Here is a 10,697-nt window from a genome sequence, read left to right as displayed (position 1 = left end):
ATGACACTTTTATTCTTCTCTTTTATTTCAGCTATGGAATTGATGGTCAGTATGCTCTGGGCATTAATGTCCTAGATAAATATTGTACTTCAGATGGCAAACTCGACCAGAACTTCCTGTCTCAAGATGGACCAATCCAGGTGCAGAACGGCATTAATAGTAATGAACGTATTTACATTGGTGAAGAGCTGGTTGGTGCCAAACCAAAATTTAATGAGGATCACAATATACACTCTGAGTATCTGTTGCTGAGAGGCTCCGATCCCTCGCCCATGAAAAACCTCCTGAATAAACAGGAAAATGGCTGCACGGTTTTCTTCACCTTAAACTCCCCCTGTGTCGACACCTGCTCAACACCTGGAAAAAAACATAGCATCATCGAAGCTCTCGACATGTTCAGAAATCACAACGGTCCAAAAGCTTTTGTTTTCAGTCAGATTTGGCATCATGATGAGGGTAAGACTGAATGGAAAGATAACATACGTGAGATAGAAGAACGAATTCCAATCTATCGCTGCGACAACAGTGGATGCGTCCGCTGTGTCACCAATGATGTAGTTAACATTTGGTGCGTCGGCCAGAAACGTTTTAATCATTCTTCACTGTTCCAAAAGAATATTGAATAAAATTGCTTAAGAAAAGAAAGCTTGCAACAAAAACAACTAAAAAAATAGTTCCTGCTTGGCTTGTGTCACTTTTTTGCATTAATCAATAAAGATTCAAGAAGCATCAAATCTGTTGTGACTCTCTTTCATCTCTCCATCAGTTTTAGTTGTTCACCGTATAATTACACTGTACGATGGAAGTGTGTTAACTGTTACTGTGTTAATAAGATTGTGTGGCGCAGTGTCCATTTGTGTGGAAAAAAATAACCGTGTTTAATTTTCTTGGTTTTATCTATAAATATATCACCTTTCATCCGAGCTTCATATTAAAACCACAGTGGAGTGAGACATGAGGAAGACGTTCAGTCATCAACATGGACACAAGACAAACAGGAAGAAACGCCGATTTCGGAGAGAAACTTGTACAGAAACACGAAAAACTTTATCTTGAAATAACAAATTTCACTTCACAAAAAAAAAAACAATACCTGAACACCATTTGAGGATATTTACAAAACAATTTTATTTGATATAATATCAATCCACTGCTCTAATTACAAAATAAAAATGACCTCTGTAGCACAATGAGTATATATATATATATATAAGTTATATTCCACAATACATCCCTTGAAAATATTTTTCCCCCAACTTTACATTTACTTGAATTTGATTGCATTCAGCACATTTGAAATTATTCACCATGGAAAATAAATCGTAATTAACATGAATTAAAATCAGCATGAAGGATCGGCTCGATATCCCTGCACACCTCGGCAGGAAACTTACCCAGAATTCTTTGCATTCTTATAATATTTACTTTTTCTATCGATGTTTTGTTTTTTATTCATATCATTTGATTGTCTTCATGGTTTAATGACTCCGACTCCATCCATGAACGAGTACTGATTTGTCCCTGCTAGTGTTTTAGCATGCTAGATATTTGTTGTTAGCATGCTAGCTAGTTATCAAGCCATGCTAATCTACTAGCCTGTGAAGATGTACAGTACAAGATGTTTTTTTTTTTTTTAACATTAATGCATCTGAGATTTTTCTTGTTTCTGAGCAAAACAGAAATGTGGCCTGGATCAGGGAGAGGATTAGGAACATGGGGTTAGGGAGAGGATTAAAGTCGGTTTTACGCTGGGAAATTTTCAGCCGAGTCGCAGATAAAGAAAATGACACATTGCTAAAGATTTCTTGGCTGTGAGATCAGAGAAGTGATGATGTAATCAATGACATAATCGATGATGTAGGCATAACACGACTTAAGCATGTAAGCTGACATGCAGAACACATAGAGATGGAGAATACATGAAGATCTAGAACACATGGAGAAGACCTGGAGGTGAAGAACACATGGAGATGAAGAACACATAGAGAACACAGAGAACCAATGGAGAAGGGGAACACATGAAGATGGAGAATACAAGGAGATGGAGAACACATGGAGAAGAGATGGAGATGAAGAACACATGGAGAACAAATGGAGATGGAGAACAAATGGAGATGGAGAACATACAGAGATAGAGAACACAAAGAGAACACATGGAGAACAAATGGAGATGGAGAACACATGGAGCTAGAGAAGACATGGAGATGAAGAACACATGGAGATGGAAAAGACATGGAGAACCCTCTGTCTGGTACAGAACTCGATCAGGATTTGAGTAGGACGATCTCGGTTTGAAATAATCTTAAAAGTCTGCTGGAATCGCACAGCGTAAAGCCGACTTTATCCTCAAACAAACATTTGTAATAATTTCCTGAAATTTCATCGACTGTGTATTAAAATAAATAAAAAATTGTTATTAATAAAACATCACTATTCAGTCGCTCCAGGATGACAGAAATCAACCAAATCTGTACAGATCTCATAATCATGTCTTCACTGGTAGGAGATGAACAGAAAAGTGATCAAAGAAAAGCAAGTTGTGCAAATTGTGTACAAAAAAAACAACAACAGCAAAATCAATTGTTTCAGCTGCAAGAATGACGAGAAGAAAAGAAACAAAACACCGAAAGAAATCCTGAAAGAACAGACAAACTTTTGCTATAACAATGAAAAATTAGCAAATTTATAAAGTTTAAGAAAGAATTATTCAGGGTCAAATAAAGACAAAACACACAATTGTGGAATAAACGAAACAGTTAAACCGAAAATATCGACATTAATGTTAAATGTTCTCTCTCCAACATCTAAAGGTGCAGAATGAACTTTAGTTGACTTGATTATGATTTCTATTTATTGACCAAATTTTATTTTTGTTTGGGAATTTTTTTTTTTTAAAGAATCTAAATAGATAAATGTTAAAGTATCCACTGTGCTTCAAATGTCAATGTTTTGACATGTTGTTACAAAAAGAAAAATATCAAGAAATAAATTTTATAAATAAATAAATATAAATTGAACTGAAAGACATTTCGATAAAATCGAGATTAGCAGAATTTTCGAAAAAATTGGCTGACTTTGGAAAAAAAAGAAGAAAAAAAAAACATTTTTTTTCCATTATAACTAAAAAAAAAAAGTTTATGTGTAATTTTCTCTTTGATTGTTTTAAAAATGCTCGCGCTTTGCCGGTTGTAAATTTGCATTAAGACCGATCTTTTTTTTTACTCTTCAAACAACTAATACAAAAGCAATAAAATAATATTAACGGGTTCGGGTGCCATAATACATCTAAAAAATTCATCAAAACAGATCGACACCGCTTTAACTTGTCACGAAGTTCTGGAAAAACTGTCCATCATCAAAATAAGGTTCGTGATGATGCGCCCGAAGGCACGGGTTGAAGACCCAGTCAGTGACGTCACAATATGCTAATTTGTTTAAATTCATACCTACTGTATGTAATCACCATCACCAAAATTTTACTTTTTTTTTTTTACATTGAAACTTGAAAAAAAATTATATAGACCTACCTACCGATCCCTTTTTTTTTTTTTTACTGTTACTGCAAACCAAAATATTTTTAAGGATGGCCTGATGTGTCTTAGATTTTCAGAACGTCACATAAAGTTCGTATTTCGGCCCATTTCTAGCTAGCAGGTGAAAAATATGCGTTTTTATATGTTCGCTTCTTTGTGAATTGTGAATTTGGAAGTCGATCCCGCGATCATTTCCTCGGACGATTATCATACCATAAGTTTCTGCAGTCTTTTTTTGGCGGGAAAAACAAAAGCTTAATACATAATCATATTAAGATCCCCGACACCTTCACCTTACGTATATATGTGTACTCGTGTATATACTGTACCGTATATGTACATAGTCTGTACAAAATGTTTCGAACCTGATCGCTTTTTTAAAAACTAGAGAATAATTCGGCAAAAAAAAAAAAAAATTAGCTCATTACGCTAACACACGTCTGTACATAATATTAGAATTAATATTTTATAATAATTAGGAGTGTGATAATGACAATACTTTAGAGTGACACAATAAATAAAAAACAAAAAGTGCTTAAGATGAAATAAAAAAAAATAAAAAAAAAGGAAAGTGGAGAAACCAGGACATGGCAGCGATTTGGCCGTCTGACTTGTTTAGCTAATCCAAGGATTGTGCAAAATGAATAAGTACATAAATATGCTGAATAAACCACTTGTGTATGACAGAGCAGTGTGTGTAAGTGTGTGTGAGTGTGAGTGTGTTATCACAGCCTACTGTGACATCTGATTGTATGACTAACATTTTTGTACATCGTTTATCACCGAACTGATTCAGAGATTTGTAAAAACTGCCTCGGAGATTATTTACTTCATAGGTAAGACTTAGGATATGATGAACACCACCATCGACACCACCGTTACCATTCTGGGGTTCCGGTTCCCCAAAAATGTAAACAATTCTTTCAGATTCTGGTAATTAGTGTATTGTTCGCTAATAAGGAAGACATCACAACAACACTGTTTTTTTCCTCCTCCTTCCTTAACGAGTACTAGTCATCCTCTTTCTCCTTCTTTTCTTGTCAGAGTTAACTAAGATGCTAAATAGAGTGCTGTAATCAGTTGATTTTTTTTTTTTGGTTAAAGGTGGGGTTCACGATGTTTGAGAAATGCTTCAGAAAACTGAGTCGGGTCAACAAACAAAACAAACGTGTAGACAATGAGCAGAAAGGGGCGTGTCTTGTCAATATGCAGCAGAGAGAGTGTTCAGTGTGCATGTCTGACATTAGCATAAAGGGGCGTGTCTTGTCAATATGCAGCAGAGAGAGTGTTCAGTGTGCATGTCTGACATTAGCATAAAGGGGCGTGTCTTGTCAATATGCAGCAGAGAGAGTGTTCAGTGTGCATGTCTGACATTAGCATAAAGGGGCGTGTCTTGTCAATATGCAGCAGAGAGAGTGTTCAGTGTGCATGTCTGACATTAGCATAAAGGGGCGTGTCTTGTCAATATGCAGCAGAGAGAGTGTTCAGTGTGCATGTCTGACATTAGCATAAAGGGGCGTGTCTTGTCAATATGTGGCAAAGAGTGTTCAGTGCGCATGTCTGACATTAGCATAAAGGGGCGTGTCTTGTCAATATGCAGCAGAGAGAGTGTTCAGTGCGCATGTCTGACATTAGCATAAAGGGGCGTGTCTTGTCAATATGCAGCAGAGAGAGTGTTCAGTGTGCATGTCTGACATTAGCATAAAGGGGCGTGTCTTGTCAATATGTAGCAAAGAGAGTGTTCAGTGCGCATGTCTGACATTAGCATAAAGGGGCGTGTCTTGTCAATATGCGGCGGATAGAGTGTTCAGTGCACATGTGTGACATTAGCATAAAGGGGCGTGTCTTGTCAATATGCGGCGGATAGAGTGTTCAGTGCACATGTGTGACATTAGCAGAAAGCGATTGAAACATTGACATGGAGGATAAGGCAAGAAGTAGGGCCGTGTTAATATAGGATCAGCTTTCCAGCGCTGGAGAGAACTGAAGGAGCGGGAAGGCCTGCGAGGTTGCTTTTTTCCTTCTCGATAGGTGAGTAACGTTGGTTTTGCTTTGTTACACAGAACTAATATATGCCTTTGTCCTTTACATCATTATGCTTGTGTGGCATTTTTGCTTGTTTGTTTATCTACAATCGTATTGTTCTTCCCTTCAGCTATGATAAAGACACGTTTCTTTTCGTTAGTCGCCTGGGTTACATATGTATGTATGGGCGGAGCTATCGATACAGGGGTGGGACCCATTTGGCTTAGGGGCGTGTTTGTTTTGGTGATTTCAAATGTCAACATTGGCTTTGAAACAACGGAGACCCCACCTTTAATGTTGTGAATACTAGAACTTGTCTATAGATGTATTCAGATTTTAAGATTAGTTCCAAACACAACCGAACCCGGTGGTGTTTTATAAAAGGAAGAATAGCACAACAGCTACCTATGGAAGTAGTGGAATATTCCCATTTGTCCAGTACCTCCAGTAGAAGACTGATCTTGTAGATGTGACCTTGTAAGTGTAGCTTTTAAAACATCCCTGCTCTATCAAGCTTTTACACATTTTGTTCTGAACCAAAAGGCAACCTGCACTGACGAGAATGTCCAGAGAACAACGAATGTTGCCTGTGGACATGAGGACATGGGGACAAGTTGGTAAGGAAGCAAATAGGAATACTCTGGTAGTCCCAAAGGGAAAAATGCTCTGGTAGTGCTTCATTCAGTTATGGAACCATAGTTCCACAGGTATCAATGTAGATATCTACTGTATGTACATACAGTCCCCTCCGAACGTATTGAAAAGACACGGCTAATTTTACTGTTTTTATTATCGGGCATCGAGCCAGGATACACCCTGTACGGAGTGCCAACCCATCGCAGGGCACACACACACTCTCATTCACTCACACACTCACACACTACGGACAATTTTCCAGAGACGCCACTCAACCTACCATGCATGTCTTTGGACCGGGGAGGAAACCGGAGTACCCGGAGGAAACCCCCGAGGCAGGAATCGAACCCCCAACCCTGGAGGTGTGAGGCAAACGTGCTAACCACTAAGCCACCGTGCCCCCTATACACCGATTAGAGATACATAAATACATTTGCATAAATACAAATAAATATGCAAACAAATATCAAGTTTTATTTACTTTAAGACCGTCCGCTCTAAAACAGTGACGGTTTTCCCTTCATACAGAGCGGAAATAATTTGAGTGGTCTGCCACCAAAGGTGCCATGTTCTAAGTTACTTAACACATCTATATATAAATATCAGGAAACGGAAGCTTAAATATGATCCGTCTGCTCGTAATTACTGTACCTTCGGTGTATAGCACAAAGAAAAGAATTGGCCTTGCCGTTCTAATACTTTTGGAGGGGACTGTAGATATCGATCCAGTATCTGAATGAGAATTGCCATTAGGCGATAACGTTGAGTGTTAGAAAGGCGCTATAGATATACAGAATTCAACATTATTATCCTCAGGACCAGGATCGTTGAGCCTAACTCAGGAGGAACCCTACATGGGATGTCAGTCATCAGTCACTATGCACATCCATTTCTACCTACAGTCAATTAGTAGTCAATCCACTTAGAATGTTTAAAAAAAACATGATAATTGGCGAACACCACGTACACTTGTACGTTCTGTAGTTGTACATTACACACATCAAGCTGATGTTGGCTAAGATTTTCACGTTCCATCTGGGAAATATTCGAATAATCTCACCCACCTTTCGGGTGGCGTACGTTTAAAGAAGACGCCTGAAATAACGGAAAGTGTCTCGACAGAGCTGAAGTGATCTTACGTCCAAAGTGGCAGTTAAGAGAGATTATGTACTGTACAGTATTAGATCTAACACCGATATTTGTGATGCTGAAGAAGAGAATCTCTGCAGTTCCTTTGCAGTGTTTTCAACATACCCCTGTTGACATTTTCTTAGAAGGAGTGACATACAGTTAGACCATGCTGCTTAATGGGGATTAGCATTTGCGTCATTTTTATTGTATTTCCTTTAAATTGTCTAAAGTCTGGTGGTTACATTTCTGGCTCTTTTTTTCTGACCAAATTCTACTCATCAAACTCTATTGTTGTGTAACGTTGGGTAGTCTTCAGCTTTGTGGCTCATTCTGTGTATCGCTGTCAGTACTGCTCGTCTGCCGCCGCACCCACACGTCCTCGTCGGCAACAACCGACTGCTCATCTACGCTGGCCACGGACATGGCGCACTGCTTCCCGAGATGTGATAGCCTCAAAGCATGCTGGGATTTGCAGTCTTTGCCTTCGGTTTTCGTGTTTTCTTCATCGTCGTCTAGCGACACGGCCGAAACAGGTCCTTCTAGCTCCTGACCGAGGTCTTCATCGTCGCCGTCTCCATCATCATCGCTCAGTAAATCTGTCTCTTTTGCTTGCTCTTGCTCCTCATAGCGCTGCAGGTCAAACTGCTCCTCCACCCAGCGGTCCGTATCACCTGGCTGTAGGGAGGTCTGGGAGTCTGGGGAGTCAGCGTCGGCATCAGTGTCGAACACGATGTCTGTGTCAATGGTGAAGCGGTTACGCACTAGCTTGCGTCGACCCAGAGTACGTGTTGGAGCTGAGGCTGTACACAAACGGAAAACAAGTCAGAAGGCGAATGTTAGCAGGTTGGTCTATAAGTGAGACTAGCAGGTAAGATCAGCAGGAGTGTGTATACCTGCTCGGTTCATGGCAGGTCTGGCTCCTTTCAGAGCGCATAGACGCTTCCCTCCAAATGGCACGTACTGCTGGCTGGGAGGAAGACTTTCTGTCTTCATCAACTGCCGTCTCTGTTTATCTCTTAAAATGGAGTGTACCGTCTTCAGGAAGTCCTTCTTGCTTTCGGCAGAACTAAAGAGAAGGCACGAGAAGAAGACAAGAACGAAAGAGAGGAAGATTCAGACCCCGATTCACTCGTAATCAGAGTCGTAACATCTATAGACCACATTTAGAGTTAAACTCCAACATCTAATTAATTTTGTGAGAATATGCTTCGAGGGTCTAATTCCCCCAATCCCCCCCCCCCGCCAAAACTGACACTAAATTGGAATATGCCATATAACCTGAATTATGTTACTTAATTTCAGTTCATATTAGGCAAATGTATTCATTACAATTACCATAGAATTGTACTTGGGAGCAGTGGTGGTGGGAGCAGTGGTGGTGGGGGCAGTGGTGGCTCAACTGGATAAGGCTCTGGGTTGTTGATCGGAGGATCGGGGTTCAAGGCCCAGCACAGCCAAGCTGCCACTGCTGGGCCCTTGAGCAAGGCTCTCAACCCTCCCTGCTCCAGGGGCGCTGTATCATAGCTGCCCCTGCACTCTGACCTCAACCTCCTCAGTTGGGGTATGTGAAGAAAAGAATTCCACTGTGCTGTAATGTATATGTGGCGATAATAAAGGCTTCTATGCCCCCGTTCTACTCTACTCATAGCCAGCCATTGCTTCCTTATTGCTACCCACAACAAATCCAGCTATGCACCGATACAGATGGCATCTGAATACAGACAGACGAAAGTGTCAAACCAACCAGGACTGCAGCCAAAATGTGGACTTGTGAGAAAGTTAGTATGCTCCAAAAACTGGTTGAGCATCACTGTCTGGGAATCATCACAAGCTGCTCGTGATTATGTGGATTTATCCGCTCACTGTTTTAGCCAACAGTGGATCAACAGTAGGCAAAGAAGATCAAGTGGATGTGAAACAAAATCTGACAATAAAAGAAAGATCAGCAAAAAAAAGCCTTGTGTAAGAACAGACTGGGTCAATGCTTCAATAACCAAACGGCTGAGATGTAGAGACGTTAAACTATTAAAACTCCCGAAGATACAATGCACTGTTAAGCCTTTGTCAAGCAACCGATTTGGGAAGATAAAGAATAACAGCCTCGACATTCTCACTATAATTTCACCAGAGATGGGGGACTCGAGTCATATGACTCGACTCGAGTCAGAATTAATTCGCGTATTTGAGACTTGAGACTTGCTTGAGAGATATTAAAAAAAGACTCGACTCAAAGTTCATGACTTGAGACTTGACTCGGACTTGAGTTAAATGACTCTGAGATGGGGGACTCGACTTGACTCGAGTCAGAATTAAGTCGCAAATTTGAGACTTGAGACTTGCTTGACAGATATTAAAAAAAGACTCGAATCGACGTTCATGACTCGAGACTTGACTCGGACTTGAGTTAAATGACTCCGAGATGGGGGACTCGACTTGACTCGAGTCAGACTTAAGTTGCAATTTTGAGACTTGAGACTTGTTTGACAAATATTAAGGAAAGACTCGACTTGACTTCGACTTGACGTTCATGACTCGAGACTTAATTGTGACTTTTCACTGAAATTTTTAATCCCAGGAAAGGGGGATGAAACACCTGCCTGAATTAGGGACACCAGGTTAACCCCTGCAGCCAGACACAGGGGTAGTGTCCGCAAGTAAGGGTGTAATTACCGGTCTACCCACGTAACCTCTTTATGTCTACCCTTGGTAAATAGATCTGAGCGGAGAGGTCAGACAAAAACGATCCTAAACACGATCCTAAGCCATGAAAGGTACAAAAAGACCTGCATTACATTATGGATACCAAGACTCGCCCCTGAAGCCAAGCCAGGGAGTAGTGTACAGTGAGGGGCCACAACCGTAACATGGTCATTCATTCATTCATTTTCTACCGCTTATCCGAACTACTCGTCATCGGGCATCGAGGCAGGATACACCCTGGACAGAGTGCCAACCCATCACAGGGCACACACACACACTCATTCACTCACACACTCACACACTACGGACCTCTTTCTCAAGAGTGTCCAGAGATGCCAATCAACCTACCATGCATGTCTTTGGACCGGGGGGGGAAACCGGAGTACCCGGAGGAAACCCCCGAGGTACAGGGAGAACATGCAAACTCCACACACACGAGGTGGAGGCGGGAATCGAACCCCCAACCCTGGAGGTGTGAGGCGAACGTGCTAACCACTAAGCCACCGTGCCCTCCGTAATATGGTCAGGTCCAAGCATAATTAGTGACATGGAGCCATCTTGTCTGCTCCCTACCTCCAGGAGAAAAACTGGGGGACCGGTGTAATGCCTGTGATTGACAGATTCGACCGGTCTGTGCCCTGCTGCCACTGCAACTCCCACCAGGAAAAGTGG

At 40.9% G+C, this 10,697-nt stretch overlaps 2 protein-coding genes across 4 annotated transcripts in view; one reads left to right on the top strand and one right to left on the bottom strand.

The window, feature by feature from the left end:
• The window catches only part of LOC113637916, a 34,859-nt gene extending 33,988 nt beyond the window's left edge, over positions 1 to 871 (top strand). The window contains exon 3 of the mRNA XM_047820702.1: positions 32 to 871. Coding sequence (XP_047676658.1) covers positions 32 to 626 — 595 coding nt within the window. The 3' untranslated portion in view covers positions 627 to 871. The remainder of the gene's footprint in view (positions 1 to 31) is intronic.
• Positions 872 to 6,544: 5,673 nt separating this feature from the next.
• The window catches only part of tiam1b (TIAM Rac1 associated GEF 1b), a 48,082-nt gene continuing 43,929 nt past the window's right edge, over positions 6,545 to 10,697 (bottom strand). For all 3 annotated transcript variants that reach the window (XM_047820976.1, XM_047820975.1, XM_047820977.1), the window contains 2 exons: positions 8,219 to 8,391; positions 6,545 to 8,125 (listed from right to left, as the gene is read on the bottom strand). In XM_047820976.1, coding sequence (XP_047676932.1) covers positions 7,638 to 8,125; positions 8,219 to 8,391 — 661 coding nt within the window. In that variant the 3' untranslated portion in view covers positions 6,545 to 7,637. The remainder of the gene's footprint in view (positions 8,126 to 8,218; positions 8,392 to 10,697) is intronic.

Source organism: Tachysurus fulvidraco, chromosome 11 (genome assembly GCF_022655615.1).
Source record: "Tachysurus fulvidraco isolate hzauxx_2018 chromosome 11, HZAU_PFXX_2.0, whole genome shotgun sequence".
Taxonomy (NCBI): domain Eukaryota; kingdom Metazoa; phylum Chordata; class Actinopteri; order Siluriformes; family Bagridae; genus Tachysurus; species Tachysurus fulvidraco.
This window is presented reverse-complemented; position numbering and strand designations above follow the sequence as displayed.